Genomic DNA, 26,416 nt, shown 5'->3' with positions numbered 1-26,416 from the left:
TCAAGCAATGATAATGTTAAAAGCCCAATGTATTACACAAAAACTACAGCAGGGGAAGTGAATTCCATTGTTATGCCTATGCAGAAACATCTTAATGTACTACTTTCAAGTGGCAATGAAACTACCCACACTGAGAAGATGCCAGTTTATAGATGGGGAAACTCCAAATTGTAGTGACTAATTCAAACAGCTATTTGGCAGGGACCCTCAAGAAAATCCAGCTCAACACCCTAATTTCTCAGTAAGAGACATCCAAAGACTCTACAAAATCCATTTTAGTACCCCACCCAATACAGAAATTTTCCTAATGTTTACTGTGAATTTCTTCAAAGCTAGTATTTCATCCCTTTTCTTGAATATAAGGTAGCTGCATTCCCTCTCAAAATGATGCGGGAGAGAACGCCTCAGTTTTCTTTCCTCACTTAAATCCACTGACTTAATGAACTCTTCTGAGGACAGGAGATGCCAGAGAAGTTCAACAGATCTGTCCATACCATTCCCTAGTATGATTTTCCAAAGCAGAAGCCACAATGGAAGAAGTAAGAAGCTTCAAATAAGCTTTTTGGTAATTACCATTCCTACAGCACACATTGCATTTTCTCTGCCAGCACCTATCCCAATGTAAACTAAGCTATTCCCTAGCCTAGTTACACACTACGCAGAAGATAACCATTTCCACAAAAATAATGCTTCTTTTATTTACACACTACTTCGCGTAAGACCTTTCCCAGCAGCAGCTATCTCTAGAATAGAATTAGATCAATTAAGATCATGTTTTGACCTTGCTTATTTGTTACTGCTTCTGTCTTAAACATATCTGCAAACCACTGTGGTCACAGGCCATTGCCATTACTTGGTTAATGCACCAGTTGCTCTTTTGGTTGAAGACAGAATTTTTGGTAAAACTGTTTACACCGTGATCTACTTTGATAATGAATTTATCTTGTTCATGAATATCAGTACCCTAAAGATTATCTAGAGGCAGACTTTTATTTCAGTTTAGCTTACCTCAGGAAGACAATTTGCAACTGTGTGACAATTAAAGAAAACAGTAGAGAGCAACACACTTAGCTAAAACCCACTAGTATCCACAGGCTCGAGTTGTCAATCCCATGCTCTAACAACAAAGGAAGTACTACAAAAGCTGCATGTGTATACTGACAGAAAATGAACAGAAAGGTGTACATGTAAGAGTTAACATTTTATCTATTATTCCATTTCTTTTGAGTACGAGGTACCTTCTAAATCGGTCATTTTGCAGTGATGGAATGGCCAATATATTGGGACACAGACAGAAAGCATGCAGGCTTTTCTAAAACAGACAGAAAGAGGTATTATCAGAGGTATGCAAAAGGGCACTTGGTGCTTTCCCTTTCCCACCTTTCCTCAGCCAAATCGCTGTAACCAGTGGCAAGCTGAGCAGGCAGAATCACTCAGTGAGATTGTTTAAGGTTAAAAAATGAGACATTACTCTACAGCTTGAAGAAGTGGCTGGGAAAGGGAAACAGAAGGTGATGGGTTGTCAGCGGTATGGAATGTGACTCTAGTACAAGGTGAGTCCATTTAGGTTCATACTCTTTTCTTCTCGATAGGAAACAGACAAATCTTTGTGGCTGCACCTCCATGAGGGTCCTCGCAAGGCAGGATCTAAAAGATACCACTCTGCTGGAAGTGCAAGACCTTCAGCCTTACTTTTCCCATGTAAGTAGTCAAAGACTCCTCTCTGAAAAACGGAAAGGGGTCTATAAATGGAAGGGGAGAACACCTTCAGCCCTTCTTTCTAATTGCTTCCACATGAGCCATCCCAAAACCTGAACTCGGTTCCCACAGACTATCAGACTCTTTCCAACCCTGACCACACTAAATAGAAGACAGCTTAACAACTCAATGGTGAGTTAAAAAACCTACAAACTAAATCTACAGAACTATCACACGGACATCACTGGTTTTTTTACACTGTCTTCACTTACTATTAAAGCCACGCACCACATGCCATCTTCATTTAACTGACAATTCTCATGGTCCTGCTACTGACACTAAAGAACACATTCTTGAAACAGCCCACGATAGGGATTCCAGGCTTATCGTTTTGTTATCCATTAATATGCAGATCATCATCCTCTAGCAAGTATTTATCTATAAACCAGTCTCTACAGCATTGCAATGGCCAGCAATCCCAGCTGGAACACTTGCAGCTCATGTTTGTTTTCCACCGACACCTCTAGGGTGGTTCTTGTCATCGTTCAGAGATTTCTTGTGACCTTCAGAAGTCAGACTTGCTAAGCTTGTTGCTCTAGAACAAGAAAAAATTGAGGATGCAGCCTTAATCCTGAACAACTTGCCACTGATTATTCTTGATATACATTGCTACAAACACATAAGTCAGCTCAGACAACAGAAACCATAAAGTAGGATTACAAGTGGCTACATGTTGGCTAATTAACATTCTAAGTCAGTCAAGTACCTCTGTCCTGAAGAGTATGGGCCTTTACCCAGGACTGATTTTTTTTTTTTCTCCTTTCAGTAAAACTTCTTTGGGAAGTGTATATTCTGTCACTTGGTTTCCTGTTTATCCACAAAAACCTTCCTGTTTGTATTTACAACATGTTGAATATATGCAGTGCCATGTCCTAACATAATTCAAAAGCATAAGATCCAAACAAGAAAACATGTGAAGATGTACTGAAATAAAATCACAAGGCAAAGTTACTACACAAATTCAAACTACAGTTTAGAAAGAAGTTTTCTTAGTGAAGCGAATAAAGGCATAGAAAGAAACCTGCTAGCTGAGTACCTATGAAGCGCGCAGCTCTGCTTCCATTTAAGTCTACTGCTTTTTGTTTTAAGAACATTGCATTTTCAGCACACTGCTGTGTCTACTGAAGTTTGTCAGCCAAGGAGCAAAGTTCTGAAGCATGCATACTAGTTTTAGCGATACAGCTGGGAAACCCTTGTCCCTCTGCTGAGTAGTCTCACCTATTCAATGCCACTGTACCCTAGACAAACCCAAGTGAAACATTAAATGCCTTTTTTCCTGAGGGTTACAGGTATTCCACCTCACTGTATTTAAAGCTATAAACTGCAAGACATTTAACCTACAGGTCCAGCCTCTAAAATATTTTTATATCTTAATTTCATTTTAAAAATTAGTAAGAACTCTGGTCCCTGCTCCCCAACTCTCTGCAAGATAAAATCACTTTATCTACAAGCACCAACGTAGGGTTTGGGGATTTTTTGACAAAATGGGTGTGGAAAGCGAGGCCTGATTTACAATCTCTTGGCTGGCAAATTATTTGTCAAGGCATATAACTTAAAAGGTACAATAGACAGGGAATGGCTGAAGAACGGTCACAGAGCACTGTAAAAACCTGAAAAGACTAAATAGTTTGGTGGCTTCTTTTTTTTTCTTTTCAGGACTGTCCGAAATGAGTTGTTGTAAGTGAACCTAGCAAAAAACTCACTTGGTCAGATTCATGGAAATAATTCAGTGAAGTCTCACAGAAGCCAACCAGTCAGGCCTACATGATGACCACTAAATGAACGTATTAAAGAATTTAGTCTGTTTAGGAGGGAGTTTAAGTGAACATGAAACTGAAAAACAGACAAATTTTCAGACTGATCCAGTAACAGTGAATCCCCTTTATGCTCTGACACAGAGAACGTAAAAGACAAAGCGAGTTTGTTAACTGAACACTATGCACAATTGCAGAAGTACTTAAAAAAAAACAAATGCCATAAAAAGAAGATCTAACGTTCAACCAAAAAGGTGATACTATAAAGCTTCTCTAATCCATGAGTAACTAACTCAGTTACTTCAGTCCCCCTCAGACAGCATGGCAGAAAGCTCAGAATGTCACCTTTGAAATTCAACGTATCAGATATGATTTCTGTACAAGTAGACTCCTTCATTTTCATAGCCTACTCAAACAGTCAACAGCTCTCTAAACACAAACATTTAACAGCTCTGAATAATGAATGCAATAAAAAGGATTATAGATTAATATAGAACCAAGAATAAAAAAATTCCAAATTTTTGTGACCCATTCCTGCCATTCAAGACTGTACCAGAAAGCTCAAGTAATGCACAACTGACAGCTACTCAAAAAAATTATGAGAGATACCTGCACAGAAAATCAATATTAGAGCCAATCAGGAAACAGTGCTTCACAAGTCTGCCTTGCCCGAAGGTGCAGTGAGACCAGATTAACACCCAAACCCAAACAATTTCACAACATGCATTATCTCATCATTACAGAAGTTTCTCAGCAAAATATTGTAGAAGGTAGTAAAATATTTAAGAATTAATAATTTACTGAACTTTATTCCAAACTGGGTGACAATTAAACCATTTTTACGTACATGCAGAAGACTCACTTGTTAACTACAGGAAAAAGAATAGTTGCATGTAGTAACATGCAGTATCATACTAGCAGCAGGGAGACCCATGCAGATTTATCCAGCTGCTTATCGACGTAAATGCTACTCTCAGCAATTCTGTGTAATCGGCAAAATAGCCTCAAGTGCAAGCCTGCCTTACAGCATCTTCCTGACTCCCGGCACCCAGGAGCACTTTTGAAGGCACTGACGGACAGTCTAGCTGTCAAGTTACTTGAAGTATTAATGACCAAATCTTGCTGCCCATTGGACTCGCCACATTAGGCACACGTGTTCCATTAGCATTTTAATATAGAACCACGTGCTCTTCTGGATACATAGGGTTATGCCCTTACAATGAACAACAGGTAAGAACATCCAGGTGACTAGGAAAACAAGAAAAGGAAAACGTCTAACAGTCACCAAGGGTCACTCCAAATGGCCAGCATCACTGATTTTTAATGTAGCTGAAGCACAGCTTATGCTTCTTCATTAGTTAAGAGCTATTCAAATTGCTGCCTATCATAATGCAAACCTCTACAGGCGTTGATGCAGATGCTGAAAATATAACCGTCTATTATATTTTGGAGCACAGTAGAAGTAAGTACTTTTAAGCCTGCATGTACTGTATGAGGTGAGAGAGGCTGAAGAACAGGTTATTCCAGTTGCACCAACTGACATATCTAATATTTACATAATTTTAACCCTATACTGAGCTAGTTTTTAAGATTTGCATAAGCCGGCCTAAAAGAGCCTAGACTTAACAGCTATGACTTGTAAGCCCAAATTAAAACAAAGGAGAAGCATTTTTATTAGTGGAGTCCATACTTTTAAACTACCTCAGGTTTTATAGAGCAACCTAACAATATTTAAGAAGTGAATGCTTTAATATTCACAAGCATAACCATACAAAACATCTTTTTATTTGTGCGGCTTACAAACAAGTGATGTTGCAAGCATTTTCAGTAACAGTTCCTATTATAAGGATCACCTACAGGCCACATATTCCAACAAACATCTGAACTTAACTCACTGTACTTTTTTAAAAAATAAAATTGTAGGTAAAAATCTAAGGAAAATTGTAGCCAAATTGCAAAATATCTGAAAGAAGCTCTCAAGACATCTTTAGTAATAAGCAGGTGTTATCGTGTGTTCAAGTACCACTTGAAAATTCAACTGTTCACTCAAGTCGCACCGGCAACTTTCCCAAGCGAGAGTCATCGACTAATCCAGGAGAAAGAGTGGAAGAGGGTGTGGAGGAGTGATTAAGAGAGCAAATTAAGAAAAAATTAGAAAGCATAAGTTATTAAGAACGCATTAAGTAAAAAGCTGACTGACAGTACAGTTAAACACCACACAGATCTAGTTCCTTTATTCTTCTGAATGCATCAGTCTCTGAAAATCTCAGTTTTGTCATTAGACAAAAAGGTAAAGTTCAGAGAAATTAGATGCCGGGCAAGTTTTTCACGCTCTGTTCTCAAAACGAAACCACTATGAATGAAGTATCCAGTATATTTCTGACAATCTACACGTGATAGGAATTCAGTTTAATATGTTCTACAATTAACATACTGCAAGTGCCTATACTGAAAAAGGGAAGAAAATTATTTCCAACTTTTCTGCACGGGAAGAATTGTGTTTGGTAAGTGAGTGAGTACCAGTACACATGTTGTGACTATGTCAAAACAGGGTATGAAATACAATATCAGTTTCAGTGATGTCTCAACTTCATTGTCCAAACTATTGTCATTACCTCCTTGACAGCAAAGGAAAGTTCTGCCATATGAAATGAGTACACTGCATCTCAAGCTGATGCCAAAGGCGTGGCTCTTCTATGAATCATTACATATGTTTTGAGGGGTTTTGTTTGGTGGGATTTCTTTTCAGGGGCATGAGAGGTGGAGGAGCTGTGTGTGAAGTGGGTTCAGAAGCTACTTTATACCAGGAACTTGGTTTCTTAACAGTGACACTGTGCATTCATTAACTTTGCATGAACCTTCCTGGGCCTCAACAGGCACTTTAAATTAACTCACACTAAAACACTCAATACAAACTGGCAGGTGGAAAAGCTATGATACATGGATTGTTTTAAAACTTCATATTCCTTCCAATTTGAAGCATCTTAGAAATGAGCACATTTTGCACCACTGGTGAAGCAATAATATCAACTACAAGGTTAATAATTCAAAAGAATGAATAGGTATCTATAATCCAGTTTTGGCAAGTTTAACTCCCTATTAAGTTAGTGTTTTCACATTGAATAGTGGCTGGTTTAACCAAGGCACCACATCTGCCATAAGCTGTATTTTAGATCACCCAACAAAAACTTCGAAAAATTGTTCTTAACAGTATAATGTGTAGCATTTAACTTTCAGATGAAGGATAAGGCAGGGTTTCCCAATGATGGCGTTATACAGCCATTTGTAGAACTACTGAGTCAGCATAAAAAAAGGTAGATGTGAATTAAATTCCATCATTACAGTACATATTCCACTATTAAACTGTTATTAGTCCACGTTTAATGGTCACTTTAGCTTGGTGTCAATACAGAGTATTTCAATCTGGTTTTTTTTTTCCTTTTTCAACAAAAAGAGACAGTAAAACACAGTTCTTAAATCTAAACAGTCTACTGAAAAGAACAGATGCTACCTGGACAATCATAAAACGCTTGTAGCTGCCAGCCGTTTACTGGACAATGGACTTCGAAGTTTGAGGAATGCTAATCCGGCATCTGTCAGCACTGCCACTGAAAAGAGTAGCACCGCGTCTTCCCTCTCACCACTTCTGCACCCTTTCTTCTTACAGCAAGTTTGATTGTGTACTGAAGAGAATGAGGAATTAATCTGACTGAAAAAAAAACCAGCCGAACCGCTGTCCTATCCTGACTGGCCATGGGACTAACAGTGCTTCCTCTGGCACTAACGGAAAGATTAAGGTTATACAGTTCAGACTGGTACGAGAGATAAGAGCTGTTGAGTCCCAGCTAGCTTCATTTGCTGTTTCCAGCAGTGCTTTCCCACCGTTTCCTGGCTACAAAAGACAGCCGTTTCATCAGAAGCCAACTCAAAACAATATGAGATTATCATTGGGGCTACTCATGAGCAGCAGCAGTTGTTTAGCACTTTTATTAAGTTAAGGAGATGCAAGCTGGACAGCTGTATGCCAATAAACCACTACCCTTACACAAAGTTTTTGCTAACCATTTGGTGTAAGGCCATTCCAAAAAATCCACTTCCAATTTTCAGAACCTCAAGCTGCACAGTGACTGAACGCCTTTACCGTTTATCACCCATATTTAAATAAAACAGCACTTTTAGAGTCTGTAGGCTAAATCTAAATGGTTTAAGTATTTTACAACAGCTTTATTTCCTACCTTAGCACAAAGGAATTAGAATATTTGATAAAAAGGCTTTAATGTTGTCATTTTCAGCGACGACATACATCAGTTCTATTAACAATAAAGGACCTGCAGCTACAAAAAGGCAACAATCTTCTTTATGCAGTTTTTCAAACCGCTGCACACCTTCAAAGCCATTAAACAGACTTCAAGAAGTAAAACACAATGCACTTGATCCCTCCTAATTCACATTTAAAGAAAAATGAAAATACTTTCTGAGAGCACACTCAGACCGATTAACAGGAACTTGTGGACTAAATTCACAGCCTATCACCCTCTCTTTGGCAGGAAGTGTTACATGTGTCACAGTAAACAACCAAAATCCTAATTTATTGACTGGTTTGACCTCGTCTCCATTCACCCTCCTTGGTTAGTGATAGATTTGTGATTCAGACTATAGGTATTCAGAATCAAATCCACATATAAACACCAACTCCCTCTTGTATGAGTAATAGTGTCTGCTATCAAAATCTTTATAAACTCATTTGTTTAAGGTCTGGTATGACTAAGATCCATGAAGAGAGGAAATATTTTTTTAGACTTCATTATCATAGGTGTGGTTAACATTTTTACATGATAAGGACTTTCAGCACACCTTACTAACACAGAATGCACAAGCGAACCCAAGAACTCTATTATACAGAAGAGTATTATGGAATCTTTACCAACAACAACATGAAACTGCTCAAGTGCACTGAAATGTGGACTGTTCCCAGAAAGAACAGTCTCGTCCTCCCTCCATCACCCCTTCAAGTCACACTGATTATTTTTCTTTTCACCCTAACAGCTTTCAGCTGGATCAGCCTCCAGATCCTATTCCTTGCATGGTTTTAAGACACCTAGCACAAAAGCTGATGCTGCAAATGCAGTCAGACCTGCTCCTCTCTGCAGTAGTACACTCTCTGGTAAGCCTAAATTAACCATCAGCTTAACAGTGGCAGCACCTGGCTGTAACCGAACTTCATTGTCTTGCAACCTTCCTGTAGATTTAATTCAAAAGCAGCAAAGTTCACAACATGAGGAGCCTCTGAAACATTTTACTGTGCAGTCTTGTTTATAAGAACAATTTAATGGTGATGAGTAACAATTTAATGTGTAAAGCCACAGCAGAGACAGCAGCAACATGACTCTTCTGTAAATAATAAAATGCCCTGGACTAAAAATCTGGTCTTAAGGACAGGACTTCTAACTCAGGATTTGGGTTGCAGTTACGAATACAACCCTAATCCTAACCTTTTGGGAGCATGCCCTGAAATTCACTCATCTCAACATACACTTCCAGCAGCAACACTCCATTCCATTCCCTGAAGAAATTAAAGCTGGCAGGGAAGCAGACTGCTCACTCATAAAACAATATTCCAAACAGATTCCAAAGACCTGGTTTTACCTTTACTCTGTCAAAATCCCTATCTTTCTATATACAGCTGGCAATTATCTATCAAGTTCTAATTGCTTAGATTGTAACTCAAATAGAAAAGCAAGTGCACTATATATTCCTAAAATACATTAAGACAGTGGTGTTGCAAAGGAGGGAGTCAAAGCAGCAAAGACAGACACAAGTATTTTAACTTTCTTCCTGTTTCTCCTGGGTTATACGAAAAGCTTGAAGTACAAAGAGATTTTAAAGTGAAACCTACTAATCATACTTCAGTCGCTCACACTATCTAACACATGCTAAATGCAAGGCAAAGCAAGTCTTGTAAAAGCAATTATGTCTTCCACATGTCAAATAATTGCTAAATTCTACAATACCACAGAAAAGATGACACCATTACACACAACACTTTCCCAGCCTATTTTGTAGTTTCAAATGCAGTTTTAAATTTTACATTTCCTCAATTAAACTCCTCAGGCAGCCTGGCATAATTTTTGTAAAAAAATATACGCCAAAGCTGCATTATAAACTCAGAATCAATTACCACTCTGTTCCCAATATGATTCCTCTATTTAAGCTTCAAAATGCATAGAGTTACCACCAGAAGTTTGAATGATTACAAACAACAGCTTCACGCTTACAGTGGACATCAGAGCAAACACATCATAGAAAGCATAAGCACCGCATCTTAGTGTATTCCAGCTCACATCAGTCCGATGGCTGTATTTCACCATTTACATTACACTATATAATTAAAACACATATGAACAAAATAGTTAAAACCAATACCTTTTAAAATACCACTAACCTTCCATGAGCATGAAAATCTAGGTGCAAGAACTGATCTTCATGCGATACTGCTCTTTTGGCACGCTGGTGTTTTTGGTGTAACAAATCCACATCGTAAGACAATCCTTCATAATGTCTAATGTACTTATTTAGAGGATTCCCATACTGGCCTGAGGAGAGAAAAAAGATAAGTTTTAGCATTTCTAAGAAATTACTAAGGTTACAATCATGCTGCCAGGTATAGCGGATCTGTGGAGCAAGACAGTTGGTGATGAGGATCCCTCTTCTACATGAGATGCATATTAAGTTTCTTCTTTCTCCCTTGTACACTTCAGATTCATTCTAGTCTGGTCCCACAGACTGAAAGCACGCTTGCAGTCAGAGCCCTTTAGGTGGACCTTGGGGGGCACCTTCCACTTCTATTGAAACGAGTACAGTTCACTTACCCCAAACTACTCCAGAATGCAAACTACACCGCTGTAGACAGGAATGCCTGAGAGATGTTTCAGAGATGCACTCCAGATGCAAACACAAAAGGTGCAACATCTGTGCTGAACATCTTTCTTCTGGTTCTCTAGGACTGTACTTCCAGGTTCACTCTGCACTCCTGACACCAAGTATCTGCTCAGAATGCTTATATTCCACACGCCAAACACTCAGAAAAATTAAGAGTGAATCATGCCACCGAGCAACACCACATTCTGCATCACATGGAATGTTCCATCACATCTTTAATAAAACTTTTCTACGTATCTCCAAAGGCGTAAATTAAGTTCAGTCTATTTTGGACACTCCTTTATAAGGTAATATTTGACTCAAGAGGGGTGCGTGACAGAAAAAGGGGTGAGATTTTGTCCTCCCATCCTGATTAAGGGACATGCAGGGTAGACTAGAGGGATCAGCATCTGAGAGCTCTTTGCAGATCTACAATAAACAGAGGACCACTGTATGGGCCCTGCATTCACACTACACATTAGACATTTCATTATCACACACTTTTTCTCTCCAAGGTCAATAATCCAGGTCAATAACAGGATAGAAAACTCCTCACGCTGCCCAGACACCTGTCAGATATACTGCTTTTACCTAACAGACAGCCAACAGGACAGTCATCAGAAGAATCAAAACAGTGAAGAAGTCAACATATCATCTTCTTCCAGAGCAGGAGCCACCATATGCATTACAGACACTTGGTTAATTCCCATCTCAGTCACTCCATCCAAATAAGTACAGTTTCTAGTCAGGATTCGCCTTCTTATTAGTTAATACATACCAAGAAATTAATACAAATGTCTGCAGAATAAATGGACAATACAGCACCTATTTTACAAGAAGTGTGTTTTCCTATCATGACCACTGCCAAGGTCTCCACATTCTACACTGACACTCTTTGCAAGTCTTACACATTGACATCAAACACCAGCACTAACAGACTATGCGTAACACAATATTTCATCTACCTGCCAAGAGTGAACACAGATGTTATGGAAGGAATTATTAAAAGGAAGTTATCTGTCAGAGACCAAAAGAACACAGTTGTAAGTTCAAACAGTAGCAAACAATGTGGAGAAATAGAGGCAAAAAAGCTCCACCACAGAAGTTGTGAGGCAAACCATTGGCCTTTGGGATGGAGGTAGTGCACACAGCTTTTTACATGACTTGCACACCGCGTGCACACAGTGGAAACTATTTTGTCAACAGTTTCCATTTCAAATATCCAATCATAAGGAATTAATTTAGGTATCTATATCTAGAATCTAGAGTTAAGAGTGAGATAATTTCAGCGGTTATGGTTTCAAAGCCAGATTATGTATGACCCAAATTATGTCATGTTTCAAAACTCCAAGGAGTAATTGCACATTTTGATACATAATTTTTATCAGTAGCTAGCACGCAAACATTTACCCTGTCCGAAATAAAGCCTTGCAGTATTCTCCCATACACTTCCCTCAACAAACTTACAGTCAATTATTTTCTCTTGTAACTCCAACTGTTCCTGAAGAATAAACTACTCACTACAGAAACTACTTTGTGTATCAAATGATTCAAAGGCAAGAACGACCTCTCACAGTTTTATGCAAAAAGGCCAATCTTCTTTTAAGGAGCATCTGACACCAATATATCGCCAAACGTACTTGTAGAAGGAATGTTTAGCACCAATGTTTAGTACATTTCCCATACAAGCTGTTCGTTGCACGAACCCTTCAATAAAGCATATTCCACAGCTTCAGGAAGTGTTTCAGTGAACTATTTGGCTTTTGCTGAAACAAGTCAGCCCTATCTTTAGTTCACGGAGATGCGATGTGGTGATACGAAGAAACTGAGCGCAGTAAATGTACCATCATCATTTTTACCAGCTGTAACACAGCATCTTTCACAAGAATGTCACAGAAATTCAACTGTCAACCACTTCATTTACGAAGAGATAGACCTGACATAAAACCTGAATTTTCTATTGAAAGCTGTGGTATACAAACACAATCTTATCTATGTTAACAATATGAAATTAGAGGATAGAAAATGTAACTTGCTGGTTTTCCGGTTCTAGGCTGAATTGATAATCTTCAAACACGTTACAGAATCCTACAACCAAATAATGGCTTGGGTTCGAAGGGACCTTGAAGATCATCCAGTTCCACCCCCTGCACTGGGCAGGGACACCTCCCACTGGATGAGGGGCTCCAGACCCCATCCAGCCTGGCCTTGAACCCCTCCAGGGATGGGGCAGCCACCACTGCTCTGGGCAACCTGGGCCAGGGCCTCCCTACCCTCACAGGAAAAACATTTCCTCCTAATGTCTAATCTAAATCCTCATGAAGAACATAAGATTTATTTCCATATCACAGGAACTGTATTTTGTGTAACTTACTACTACATTCTGACCGTTGGGTAACCACAGCCAATGGTTATAACATTATAATGTTATATACCAGTTTCTGCCTCAGTGATGTATAAACCTTTTTTTTTTTCCACTCTATTTTCTTACTTTTTTTACTGTATGTTGTGTTAATTGTGTGCATGCAAGTTTTTGTGCCATTGTTCCTGACTCCTCACTTAGCTTCAAAGCTCTCCTTCCTCAGCCTCCTCAAGGAAGGGAGCAAATTGTTCAGCTTATGCTTGATTTTTCAAGAACTTGACATGGACTATCATCTTTTCTTTTCCTCAAGAAATATCGAAGTGCAGCAGTAACAGAAAGTCAAATCTCCAAGTGTTCTCCAGATTCTACACGTGAAAATTCTCTCAGAGATCCCAAGCAATATTTTTCTTCAGATATCTACATTGACAAGGTCCGGTAGGCCCAACAAAAGATAAATGCAACCCAAAGCTTTGCCTCAGTAGCGTTACATTTTCACAAAGAAAATAAATCTGTTATTGTACTCAGAACACAACTTCATAAACAGAAATATAAATTTCCTTTTCCCTGTATTTACTGTCATTGGGTCTTCTTTAATACCACAAATTCCTCAGTGCTTCTGTTTCTTTTCAAGAGATTAGAATGTCTGATCACCAATGAGCAACACAAAAGATGACCGAGTAAATTAAAACTTCCAAACACATCACTTGCATTTAGGAGCAATGGGCACAAGATGATTTTCTTTTTTTTTAAGATATGGCAGTATCAAGTCATTATATACTGCATTCAAATTTCCTCTCAGTACTGTAGGCTTCTGCAAATGTCGACTCTTTATTGTTGACTGCCAACAGTCCAATAACAAAGGTTCATCCTAATTTCTCAGTCTCATACTCAGTCTCAAAATAGAAGTCCATTTTCTCATTCAGCTTTCTAGAAGCCTCTTCGGTGTCAAACAAATATAAAATTTGTGATTTAAGCAAGTCCACATGAATCCTAATCCAAATAACACATGGGACAAATCCAAAGTTTTAGCAAGCAGCATGAAGAATTTTGAGGACAAGGATGTTGTCTCTGTCTGATGTTTCTCTAAATGCTTCCATCATAATCCCACAGAATGAAGCAGAAACACACTGTGGCCCAAGAACTTCCATAAATCAAACAAGATTAGTCTGAGTCCACTTGTTATATCAAACTGATGCAGAACACACATCAGCCTGACTACAGGTACACGCTTTCCAATTCCAAGGTAACCAGACACCTAAAAGCGTCAACATAAAAGAAAACGAGCTTAAAAATCAACCAATATACGCTGAAACTTAACTAGAGTTCTAATTTTAAAATAAACCTACATCTAGACTATGATACTAATAACTCACTTTAGAAACTTAATCAAAACCAAGGAGTTACCCTGCTGCAAAAAGTATCAACTTCTGTGCTCCACAACCTCAAGACTATTTAAAAATACCTTCAACTTTTCTATAGTAGCAGGCTTCTAATAAAGGATTCCTTAAATTGTTACAGGCTATTTTTCTTTTTCAGTATTGCAAGGTACTCTTTGAACAGCTTCAGGCACCTGGAAAGAAAGTTTTAAAGCATGACAACTCACCAAAGACCAAATAACGCTTTGCATATGACCCAGACCTCATGACCAAGTGGAACACTGCACTCAGAGACACAAAGACTAGTTTTTAAGTGATAATTACTGTGACAAGACAGGAAAAGATTACTGACATAAAAAAAGCCTTATAATAAACTGCTGTCTCTGCTAAGAAAAAGTAGAGGGGGTTTTAAGCAAAACCGCTTTTATTTAATCAAAATGTGCACAGCATCTCTGACCACACAGGGAAACAACACTGCTACTTTTCCCTTTCTCCAAAACTTAAGCATTTCTCATGTTTTAAGCACTCTCACAGTGAACACTTAACACAAACACTCTTGCTGCTTTCCTCTTGCTACACCAAAGCAACTGCATAGCACCTAGAGCGTACGCTACTTCATAGCCTTTCTAAGAAGGGACTTTGGGGAGGGTTGAAATCAAGGCTTCAAAACAATTGTTTACTTTAACTTTCAAAGCCTGCAACTAATATGCCATCGCCTTCTAATAAAATCAACCACAGATCAAAAGTGACTATGATGTTCACAAAGGTAGCTTAACAAGTAACTTCAACTTGGTAACAATTTACAGGACCACATGGTAAAAGTTTCTTAATCTGGAAAGATGACTTCACTGAGGGGCATGAGGCAGGTACAGCTGCTGGCTCCGTTTTTGTGATTTCTGCATCAAAAAGGAAGAAGCCCATCACAGAAACCAACAGCAGTACACGCGAAGAAATTGTCACAATAGCATGCACACAGATCTCAACGTCTGTGACAAACTACTGTGTTTATTTTGCTGTCACTGAAAAAACAGTATTTTTTTTAATAGAGACTGCAATACAAAGATCTTTTCAAATAAGGATACGATCATGAAGCCTGCAGTAAAGAACACTGAACCATGAGCATCTAGATACAGTTTAAGGGAGCTGCTCTACAAATTCCACTTATCATGCCATCAACCAAATATCAAAGAAGGTAGGATGCCTTTCCAGGCAACCTAGTAGAATAAGACAACATCATACTTCAAATAAACACCTAAGCTAGCCGACAGGAACTCTTTCGGATAGGATACAGATATCGAAGAGAGACAACAGGAAGGCTTTTGAAGCAGTCAGGATTGTCTTCTGAAGACTTGCTAAACTCCATGTAGCATTTCCTACAACAAAAACCCTCAAGAATGAAGCCTTATTCTCACAGGCTTAGAACTAAATGCAAGGTAGGACTTCAAATCAAAACGGGCAAAACAGTGTGCGTGGATCTACAGCACTTCATCATCCCTGGAGAGTTGTAAAGGAAGTACCTACAGTTCTGAACAGACACAAATCCCACCAGACATACAGAGGGTCCGAGGCATACATTCTCACCTTGTAACTAGGCTAGTGCACAAAATACAACGTATGACCCATGGGATTTTAGCTATAAGCCTCCTGGCACACCTTGAGCAGCTGTATATAACAATAGTTTAGTGGCCTATGCTAAATTTGTAGTTCTGTTCCTTCATTACAGTTATTTTCCCAGAGAAGACTATGAAGACTTTCCCTGCCCCTTCCTAGAACAAACCTTCCCATTCTGTGGGAATGAAGCAATACCCACAGCAGAGGAAGTGAGCTAGGGAACGCTCAAGCCAATTGGATACACAGAAGGCTGTGGGATCAGATGGGATGCATCCCAGAGCGTTGAGGGACTTGGCTAATGCCATTTTGAGGGTTTCTATCACCTTTTTGAAAGGTTATGGCAATGGACTGGGGGTAAGGGGGTAGGGGGGTGGTCCTGACAACTGGAAGACAAATATAATCGCCGTCTTCAGGAAAGAAAGTGCAGAGATCTACAGGCTCGTCAGACTAACCTTGGTACCTGGGAAGATTACAGAGAAAATCCTTATAGAAGCTAGCTTCCTGCACATAAGGAAGACTTGAAATAAACAGTACTGAAAGTTTACCAATGTACACAAACTTCTATTAAATTTATATATATCGCGGTAAAAGATGACAACATTTAACTTCCTGTAAGAGGATAAATCAAGCATGCACTGCTCTAAAAGGTGGAGTTTATATTAAACCACTCGGATTAAGACTAGTATGACAAAGACCAATAGTTCAAACACATCTCAAGTCTGTGAAAGGAAGAAAAAGCACAAAATGCAACTTGATAAGACTACCAGTAATTGTTCAGCAGACAGGCTAACTTACTGCAAGTGTCATCACTGATTTGCAAATCAGTGCATGCAAATGCAACATGCTGCAAAATGCCAGCATATGACAAATATATTTTAAGAAAATTATTATTTATTTAAGATAAAGCAAGTTGTACTTATTCAAGTTGTTTTCAATGTCGAGTTTATTTCTCTTAAAAAACACTCCCTTTACACGGGATATTAAAGAACGTACATAGCATTTAGATTTAGCACTTCAGTGCTTAAGTATATCAAAAGCCAGTAATCCTACCAGATACCTCCCGACTTCAATGTCACTGAAGAATTTATTCAGGCTCTAGTTTCATAACTGTCAGCACAAGGGCAAGTTCTGCTGGCCTTTTTCTCCCATTCCATTTCTCTTCTTCTCTTGTGCTGGCATAAAAACTGATTCAAGTGAAAAATATACTTTAACTTCTGGTCAAGTCAGTTTTTGGGGAAAGAAATATGTGTAACAAAGAAGTTAAGTTGGGATCATTTTCCTTCACTGAAAACTCACATTTAGGTTACATCTAGACAACACAGCTCCACCAGTGTAAGCAGTACACAGACCTCTGTTTTGGTGGGGTTTTTGGTGTTTAGTTGGCTTTTATACCCTCTCCCTCACACTCCATGCAAGTCACAGCTCTTCCTCCTCGCTGGGCTGGGGTCTGCATGATAAATTAATGGAAGTTACACGTTCGGCAGGAAAGTAGTGATTTCTTTTGTTTGAATTAGCAGGTAGAATTGGCTTGTATCGCCATCAAACACAAGAGGCTGTGAAGGAGGAGAGCTGGGAAAGCATCACCAGAGCAGGATTCACCAGAGAGCAGCGAGTCATTACTGTGGCTCTGCCATAGAGCATAACAGAACCTTTAGATCCTTTTAAAGGCAAAAATAAACTGCAATTTTAGGTTTTGGGGGAATGTTATTTCAAAATTACTACCAAAACACCTGATTTTCATTTCCATGAGCATTTCTGAAACAACCATCCAACAGCTGCCTTTCCAGACGCTGTCTCATCCAGCCATATAAAATTCGTCAAGTTATTATTTTAAACTCCAGACAAATGCTGTGGAGGCCGAGTGCCATGTTAATGAAGGCTAGCATTCATCTCAATTTATAGCAAGGATGCAAAGTAAATCACTGATGCCAACAGCTCATAAATGCCTTCCCACAACTCCCCCATGTGTCCAGAAAAAAACAGAACTTCTCCCATCCTCACTGGGAAATAGGTAGTTCAATATCCAGCAGCACAAAACAGCAAGATACCACTCAAGTCTTAGCAACACAGAAGAGCGCGTTGTACCAATGAAAACAAACAACTTATCATGGATTTGCAATGACATTCAGCACCTGATCAGCCTGGCCAATGCATGATCATTTGTTAAACCCAGGCTTTTGGGGTGTCTCATTAGTTCTCTTTCTCATATTTTCTATTCACCTCTCCCGTTTATTTCTTTTTAAAGGGCCCTCAGGTAAAAGGAAAGGTTCTATCCTATTTCCACTCCTCAAAAAACATAATTATGTACGGATAATTAAGCACTGTTCAAAATACCTGCATGCACTATGCAACAAAGCATGCTATTAAAAGCTGAAAATAATATTGCCCAAACAAAATAGCGCTTTATACTTTTCAAGGTTATTAACAGCATCAGCCAGCAAACAGATTCCTTAGACCAAGCAATTCTTAAAATTCAAGGCACACGTATCTTACCTTCTAGCGTAAAGGATCTACTTCAGATAAATTTTACCTTTCTCCAACTACTAACAAAAAAAAAATCAGCATTGCTTTTCCTTCTCACAGTATTGAAACTGTATTCAGACTCACCTACTGGACCACGTGGTTTAAGAAAATTCTATTTATTCAGAAAGAAAGTTCTAAGAGAGTCCTAGAAGTGATCTAACATCAAAACCTCATCGAGCACATGTTTCGGAGCCTATTAAACCTGATAGGTTGTCTGCTTTAACCGTAAACCATGCAGATACTGCGGTACACTTCATCAGTGCAGCAATGCTAGCAATGGCTTTTGATCGCACTCCTATGTCAGTTTAATGCAAATATAATATAATTATATATACTATATATATATAATATAAACTACATATATAATATATTATATATAATATAATATATATAATATAATAATATAAACTACAAAAGAAAAATTTCTCAAATTAGACAAAGATTTCATGGAGGCACTGAATCACTCACTCTACTCAAGTAAACCATTGAGTTACAATGCACCTTACTATGTTAACACACTGAGTTCATGATTCATACTTAACGTTGAACTAAAGTTATAACTGGGTCCGTTAAACCATAACACGTTTACATCTAAAGTACTTAAAGACAGTACTAGATACACCAGAGTATAAATACAGTGTACAGACACAGAGCCTTGCACAATGCTGTAAGAGTTCAAATTCAGGTATCCTGTAAAAATATTCCAACCTTAAAGCTCCACATACTTCTAAAAATAAAAGTGCCTATTAATGGAATTTTCAAAATTATTCCTATTCTACACCTATATGGCTTAAAACTAGACAATTCAACAGATAAGTATAACTTAGTTTTAAGATTTGTGTGAAATTAATGAATGCAACATGCGTTGTGCACAAAAAAAACCCCCACAATTGTTGGGTTTTTTCCCCCCAGTTTGTGCTCGTCTCACAGCAACGCCATTAAAAATCATGAACTTGCCCTTTTTTGCACAGATATTAGTGTCGGCCTAGAAAAGCAAGCAAACGAAGAACTCTATTTTTCAGTCAATAAAAACATTTGCAGCACTTAAAACTCTAGAAACATGAACACGGTTAATGTTAAAAAAGCTAATATTAAAAAGTCATTTCAGTTCAACATAGAGTTATGATGAATCTTCCATAATTCTATGCTGAGCTCTTTACAAGAAAGTTATAGCAGATATTTTGGAGATGCACATTGGCCACCATTCCTAGATTTCTCTTCAGCGTTATTCAAGCTTTCTTTGAAGATTTACCTGTAATGCTAAACACCGAGACACGCAATTCTGCTACCTGCTGGTGAGGTGTGCTTGAAACGCTGAATGAGCCCATTCTCCTCTCAAAGAATAAATGAACACGGACTTCTATAAAATACACTTCACAACTTGCTTCTCTACGTCCACGGGATCGTACGTTACGTGCTTACTGTGATTCTTAACTTCAAGGCATATTTACCTACCTAAAATCAGGAAACAACCCTCACAAGTGGTTAATAAATCACTTTGGATTAATTCTGCGCCAGCACAGTTTTATTTCAGAAAACAGAGAGGCCTTGAAAGGCACGCCAGTAATTATGTCTGTAAACTCTTGATAGTTTACAGGAATTTATGAGGGAAAAGCCACCAAAGTCTTTTGCGTGCACCACTCCTAATCACAGAAATAACAGCACGGCTTCTGAGCGCTGCAAACCAACCGCTCTCGCAGCTGCGCCACAAGCACGACCTCCTGATGTATTTTGATGTGACTTTTTGAGAAGACGTAAAAGAGCAGGATTAGGAGCCAGAGTTTCGCTCCAAGAGCCAGGCACAGCCACGGCACCCAGAAAAACACGAGAGGTGCCAAGCGGAACAGAGGGAGCGAGACTTTATCAGCTGCTCCACCCAGCCATCGCCAGAAACACCCTCCCAGTCCCCCTTTTCCCACAGTCCAGCCTTGTGAAAACGTGAAACTACTCCCCTACCGTGACTTTGTGATTAACCAGTCAGAAACTCCCCTCCTCATGCCGAAAAGCGACTCCTAAGGGGAGCCGTCCCCAGGCTCCACGTCCCCCAAAACTCGGGGGGTCTATCCTCCAGCTCAGGAGACACTCGAGACCCTCCTGGAAGCGCTTCAGGGAAAAATAATTGGGCTCGACTTGGATTCCCTGAACTTTCTGCCTCGCTGTTCGGTTTTGGTTGGGGAGAGCGAGGGGCAGCGACCCCGGCGGGAGCGGGCAAGGGATGGGGAAGAACCGGGCACCGGGGAGAGAGGGAGGAAAGGAACCGGGCACCGGGGAAAGAGGGAGGAAAGGAACCGGGCACCGGGGAGAGAGGGGGGAAAGGAACCGGGCACCGGGGAGGGGGGTGGGGGGAAAGGAACCGGGCACCGGAGGTGGGGGGGGGGGGAAGGAACGGGGCACCGGAGGTGGGGGGGGGGGGGGGAAGGAACCGGGCACCGGAGGGGGGGGGGGGAGAAAGGAACCGGGCACCGGAGAGAGGGGGGGAGAAAGGAACCGGGCACCGGAGAGAGGGGGGGGAGAAAGGAACCGGGCACCGGAGAGAGGGGGGGGGAGAAAGGAACCGGGCACCGGAGAGAGGGGGGGGAGAAAGGAACCGGGCACCGGAGAGAGGGGGGGGAGAAAGGACCCGGGCACCGGAGGGGGGGGGGGGGGGGGGGGAAAGGAACCGGGCACCGGAGAGAGGGGGGGGGGAGAGAAAGGAACCGGGCACCGGAGAGAGGGGGGGGGGAGAAAGGAACCGGGCACCGGAGAGAGGGGGGGGGAGAAAGGAACCGGGCACCGGAGAGAGGGGGGGGGGGGAGAAAGGAACGGGGCACCGGAGAGAGGGGGGGGGGGAAGGAACGGGGCACCGGAGAGAGGTGGGGGAGAAAGGAACCGGGCACCGGAGAGAAGGGGGGGAGAAAGGAACCGGGCACCGGGGAGAGGGGGGGGAGAAAGGAACCGGGCACCGGGGAGAGGGGGGGGAGAAAGGAACCGGGCACCGGGGAGAGGGGGGGGGAGAAAGGAACCGGGCACCGGGGAGAGGGGGGGGAGAAAGGAACCGGGCACCGGGGAGAGGGGGGGGAGAAAGGAACCGGGCACCGGGGAGAGGGGGGGGAGAAAGGAACCGGGCACCGGGGAGAGGGGGGGGAGAAAGGAACCGGGCACCGGGGAGAGGGGGGGGAGAAAGGAACCGGGCACCGGGGAGAGGGGGGGGAGAAAGGAACCGGGCACCGGGGAGAGGGGGGGAGAAAGGAACCGGGCACCGGAGGGGGGGGGGAGAAAGGAACCGGGCACCGGGGAGAGGGGGGGGAGGGGGGGAAGGAACCGGGCACCGGAGGGGGAGGGGGGGAAGGAACCGGGCACCGGAGGGGGAGGGGGGGGAAGGAACCGGGCACCGGGAAGGGGGGGGGGGGGAAGGAACCGGGCACCGGGAAGGGGGGGGGGGGGGGGAAGGAACCGGGCACCGGGGAGGGGGGGGGGGGGGGAAGGAACCGGGCACCGGGGAGGGGGGGGGGGGAAGGAACCGGGCACCGGGGATGGGGGGGGGGGGAAGGAACCGGGCACCGGGGAGGGGGGGGGGGGGAAGGAACCGGGCACCGGGGAGGGGGGGGGGGAAGGAACCGGGCACCGGGGAGGGGGGGGGGGAGAAAGGAACCGGGCACCGGAGAGAGGGGGGGAGAAAGGAACCGGGCACCGGAGAGAGGGGGGGGAGAAAGGAACCGGGCACCGGAGAGAGGGGGGGGGAGAAAGGAACCGGGCACCGGGGAGGGGGGGGGGGGGAAGGAACCGGGCACCGGGGAGGGAAGGAACGGACACCAGGACGAAGACCCGGAATGGAAAGGAGCGAGACACCAGGCACTGGGATAGGAGCCCCTGGACGGGGGGCGGAGGAGAAGGACTGAGCACCGGGATGGGAGCCCCGAGATGGGAACGGGGAAAGGGCCGGGAGCCCCGGGACAGGGAGGAGGGAAAGAAAAGGACCGCGCACCGGGACGGGAGCCCCGGGATGAGGGGAAAGGACCGATCCGGGAGCCCCAAGCAGGGCCACGGGCCTCTCACCTCCGGCGCCCGCCGCCCAGGAGCAGAGCAGCAGCAGCGTCCCCGCCAGATCCATCTCGCCGGGCACAGGCCCCGCCGTCGGGATGGGGAGGGGCGAGCGCCGCGCCCGCCTCCGCTTTGTGCCCAACACTGACCGCCTCTCGACGGCTCCGCTCCGCTCCTTCAGCCTCCGCTTCTCGAGCCGCGGCTCCCTCAGCCCCAGAGCCCTCAGTCCTGGCCCCGTTCGGCCCCGGCGCCACTGCCTCCCACCGCGCCGCCCCGACCGCGCGACGCCACCGGCGGGCGGGGCCGGGGCACAGAGCGAGGGGCGGGGGGAACGGAGACAGCGTAAGAGGCGGGACAAGGAACGGAGACAGCGTAAGGGGCGGGGCAAGAGTGGTACGGACACCGCGTAAGGGGCGGGGCCGGGGCACGGAGCGAGAGGCGGGGGGAACGGAGACAGCGTAAGGGGTGTGGGCCAAAGGGGAAACAGCGAAAAGGGTAACAGAGAAAAGGGCGGGACCGCCGTACGGAAACAGAGTAAGGGGCGGGGCAGGGAGAGCGAGGGACGGGGCCGGGCCGGCGTACGGAGACAGCGTAATAGGCGGGGCCGGATAAGGAAACAGCGTAAGGGGCGGGGCCAGATGGGAAACAGCGCGAGGGGCGGGGCCGGCGATACGGAGCAGTTTGAAGGGAGGGAAGGGGGTACAGAAACAGCTTAAGGGGCGGGGCCAGTGTGCATGGGAGAGCGAGGGGCGGGGCCGGGGTGATGGAAACAGCGTAAGGGGCGGGGTCTCAGCAAGGCAGAGCGGGGGGCGGGGCCGGGACACTTAAATAGCGTGAGAGGCGGGGCCAGAGTGACGGTAAGAACGTAAGGGGCGGGGCCAGGGCATGAGAGAGCGGAAGGGGTGGGTCGGGTACGGAAACATCGCAAGGGCCAGAAGCTACGAAAATAGCGTAAGGGGCGGGGCGGAGGGATCGGAACACGTAAGGGGCGGGGCCGGCTACGGAAATAGCGTAAGAGGCGGTGGGGACGGCTGTTTACGGAAAGGGACGGAGCAGTATCCGCGTTGGAACACAATACTCGAGACGAGGTCTTACAAGAGAGGGACAGAGGGGCAGAATCCCCTCTCTCGCCCTGCTGGCCACGCTGCTTTGGATGCAGCCCAGGACACAGTTGGCCGCCTGGGCTGTGAGCACACATTGCCGGCTCATGTCGAGCTTCTCGTCGACCAGCACCCCAAGTCCTTCTCTGCAGGGCTGCTCTCAATCACATCTCCCATTCTGTACTGAAACCGCGGGTTGCCCCGACCAGGCGCAGGACCTTGCACTTGGCCTTGTTGAACCTCATGAGGATAAAAAGAATACTGGGGAGGGACTGTTCCCGAAGGCTTGTGGTGACAGGATGAGGGGCAGATTCAGGCTAGATATAAGGAAGAATATTTTCACTATGAGAGTGGTGAGGCCCTGGCCCAGGTTGCCCAGGGAAGCTGTGGCTCCCGTGGAGGTGTTCAAAGAGAGGTTGTATGGGCCTTGGGCAGCCTGATCCAGGGGGATGTCCCTGCTCATGGTAGGGAGGTTGGAACCAGATGGGCTTTAAAGTCCTTTCCAACCTAAAGTATTCTATTAGTTCTTTTTCATAGCGGGGTCTGTGGCAGTTCACTGTCACTCCTTGCTGTTTGTGCCTCCACAGATGGAGGAGCCACAACTTCCTTGGGCAACCTGTTCACCACTCTCATTGTGAAGAAATTCCTCATGTCTAGTGTAAATCTTCCCCTCTCCAGTTTATTCCCATTTCCCTCATCCTATCACCACAAGCCTTTATGAATAGCCCCTCTGCAGCTTTCCTGCAGCCCCTTCAGGCACTGGAAGGTCTCCCTGGAGCCTTCTCTTCTCCAGGCTGAACAACCCCAACTCTCTCAGCCTGTCCTCATATGGGAGGTGCTCCAGTCCTCAGATCATCTTTGTAGCCTCCTCGGGACCCATTCCAACAGCTCCATCTCCTTATGTTGAGGATTCCAGAGCTGAACACAGTACTCCAGGTGGCGTTTCACAAGAGAGGAACAGAGGGGCAGCATCCCCTCCCTCCCTGCTGGTCAAGCTGCTTTGGATGCAGCCCAGGACAGGGTTGGCCTTCTGGGCTGTGAGCGCACATTGCCGGCTCATGTCAAGCTTCTTATGGGCAACTTCCCTGGGCAACCTGTGCCAGTGCCTCACCACCCTTACTGTGAAGCATTTCCTCCACATGTCTAGTCTACATCTTCTCTTCAATTTAAAGCCATTCCCCCTCATCCTATCCCCAGAAGCCTTTATGAACAGTGCCTCCCCAGCTTTCCTGTAGCCCCTTCAGGCACTGGAAGATGGCTCTAAGGTCTCCGAGGAGCCTTCTTCCCCCCCAGCCTGCCCTCGGATGGGAGCTGCTCCAGCCCTCGCATCATCTTGCAACCCTTCCCCAGGTTGCGCCCCCACTTCCCCTGCCCTCACACGGGCGGGACTCCCGCCCTCGATCCAGGCGGGGCCGCCGTTTCCGCCCCCCCCATCTCCCCGGGGCGGGGCCGCCGTTTCCCCCTTTCCCTCCCTCATTCCTTCCTTCCTTCCCTCCCTCCCCGTTTCCCCGGGGCGGGGCCGCCATTTCCCCCCACACCTCCCTCCCTCCCTCCTTCCCCGTTTCCCCGGGGCGGGGCCGCGCCCGCCGTGATGGCGTCGGTGGCGCCGGGGCCGGGCCCCTCGCGGCGCCGCTGAGCCCATGGCGAGCCCGGCGCGGCCCCCGCCGCCGTCCCCGGGCGCCGGCGCCGAGAGCCCCGCGGGGGCCGCGCCGGGCAGCCCCGACTCCCCCGAGTCCTTGTCCAGCCCGCCCTCGGGCTGCCCCAGCGGCTCCGAGCTCAACAGCGACGTCGAGGAGGCGGCGGAGCGGCCCGGCGCGCCCCGGGAGCGCTTCCCCGGGCAGTCCGTGTACCACATCAAATGGGTGCGCTGGAAGGAGGAGAACACGCCCGTCATCACCCAGAACGAGAACGGCCCCTGCCCGCTGCTGGCCATCATGAACGTGCTGCTGCTGGCCTGGAAGGTGAGGGGGGGAAAGGGGAAGAAGGGGGGGTCTGATCCCTCTCTGCAGCCCCCAGAGAGACGGGTGCTGCGCTCTCAGGTGATGGGACAAGAGAGAATGGCCTCAGGCTGCCCTAGGGGAAGTATAGGTTGGACGTCAGTAAAAATTCTCTTGCAGAAAGGGTTATTAAACACTGGCAGAGCAGCCCGGGGGGTGGTGGAGTTATCATCCCTGCAGGTGGCTGAAAAACACGTAGATGAGGTGTTTAGCGACGTGGCTTAGTAGTGGACAGGTACGGGTGGAGTTGGTGATCTCGAACGTCTTTTATAACCGAACAATTCCATGATTCATTCGATGATTCTGCCCTTCAGGCCTCTTTCCTTTTGCAGACAACTTTGAAGAAAGGAGAAAGCCCCATCTGTGCTGCAGGACTTGCCCTGACAGTGAGCACCTGCTCGCTTTTCTGAGAGGGATTCAATACAAGTCTTAGAATCATAGGATAGTTTGGGCTGGAAAGGACCTTAAAGATCTTCCAGTTCCAACCCTTCTGCCATGGGCAGGGACACCTCCCACTGGCTCAGGCTGCCCAAGGCCCATCCAACCTGGCCTTGAACACCTCCAGGGATGGGGCAGCCACCACTTCCCTGGGCAACTTGGGCCAGTGTCTCACCACTCATTGTGAACAAATTCCTCCTTATGTCTAGTCTAAATCTGCTCCTCTCCAGTTTATACCTGTCTTACAAGGAGCAGCTGAGGTAGCTGGGGTTGTTTAGCCTGGAGAAGAGGAGGCTGAGGGGAGACCTTATTGCTCTCGACAACTGCCTAAAAGGAGGTTGCAGAGACTTGGGTGTTGGTTTCTTCTCCCAAGTGTCAGGACAAGAGGGAATGGCCGTAAGCTGCACCAGGGGAAGTTTGGATTGGACATGAGGAAAGATTCCTTCACAGACAGAGTTTTCAAGTACTGAAACGGCTGCCCAGGGAGGTGGTTGAGTCACCATCCCGTATTTATAAGGCAAGTAGATGAGGTGCTTGGGGACATGATTGTGGACAGGTA

General features: G+C 44.8%; 2 protein-coding genes across 5 annotated transcripts in view; one reads left to right on the top strand and one right to left on the bottom strand.

The window, feature by feature from the left end:
• The window catches only part of ADAM10 (ADAM metallopeptidase domain 10), a 52,251-nt gene extending 29,404 nt beyond the window's left edge, over nucleotides 1-22,847 (bottom strand). The window contains 2 exon segments of the mRNA XM_054077619.1: nucleotides 9,955-10,105; nucleotides 22,338-22,847. Of these exon segments, the coding sequence (XP_053933594.1) occupies nucleotides 9,955-10,105; nucleotides 22,338-22,392 (206 nt within the window). The 5' untranslated portion in view covers nucleotides 22,393-22,847.
• Nucleotides 22,848-24,984: 2,137 nt separating this feature from the next.
• Nucleotides 24,985-26,416, top strand: part of MINDY2 (MINDY lysine 48 deubiquitinase 2) — a 35,089-nt gene continuing 33,657 nt past the window's right edge. For 3 of the 4 annotated variants that reach the window (XR_008451951.1, XR_008451950.1, XM_009557660.2), the window contains exon 1: nucleotides 24,986-25,383. Coding sequence is in view for 2 of the 4 variants with exons in the window: in XM_009557660.2 (XP_009555955.2) it covers nucleotides 25,063-25,383 (321 nt within the window). In the remaining 2 variants the exon portion in view is untranslated. Of the gene's footprint in view, nucleotides 25,384-26,416 lie in introns of all 4 variants that reach the window. The other variant, XM_054078205.1, reaches the window with a different exon arrangement.

Source organism: Cuculus canorus, chromosome 12, assembly GCF_017976375.1.
Source record: "Cuculus canorus isolate bCucCan1 chromosome 12, bCucCan1.pri, whole genome shotgun sequence".
NCBI classification, from domain to species: domain Eukaryota; kingdom Metazoa; phylum Chordata; class Aves; order Cuculiformes; family Cuculidae; genus Cuculus; species Cuculus canorus.
This window is presented reverse-complemented; position numbering and strand designations above follow the sequence as displayed.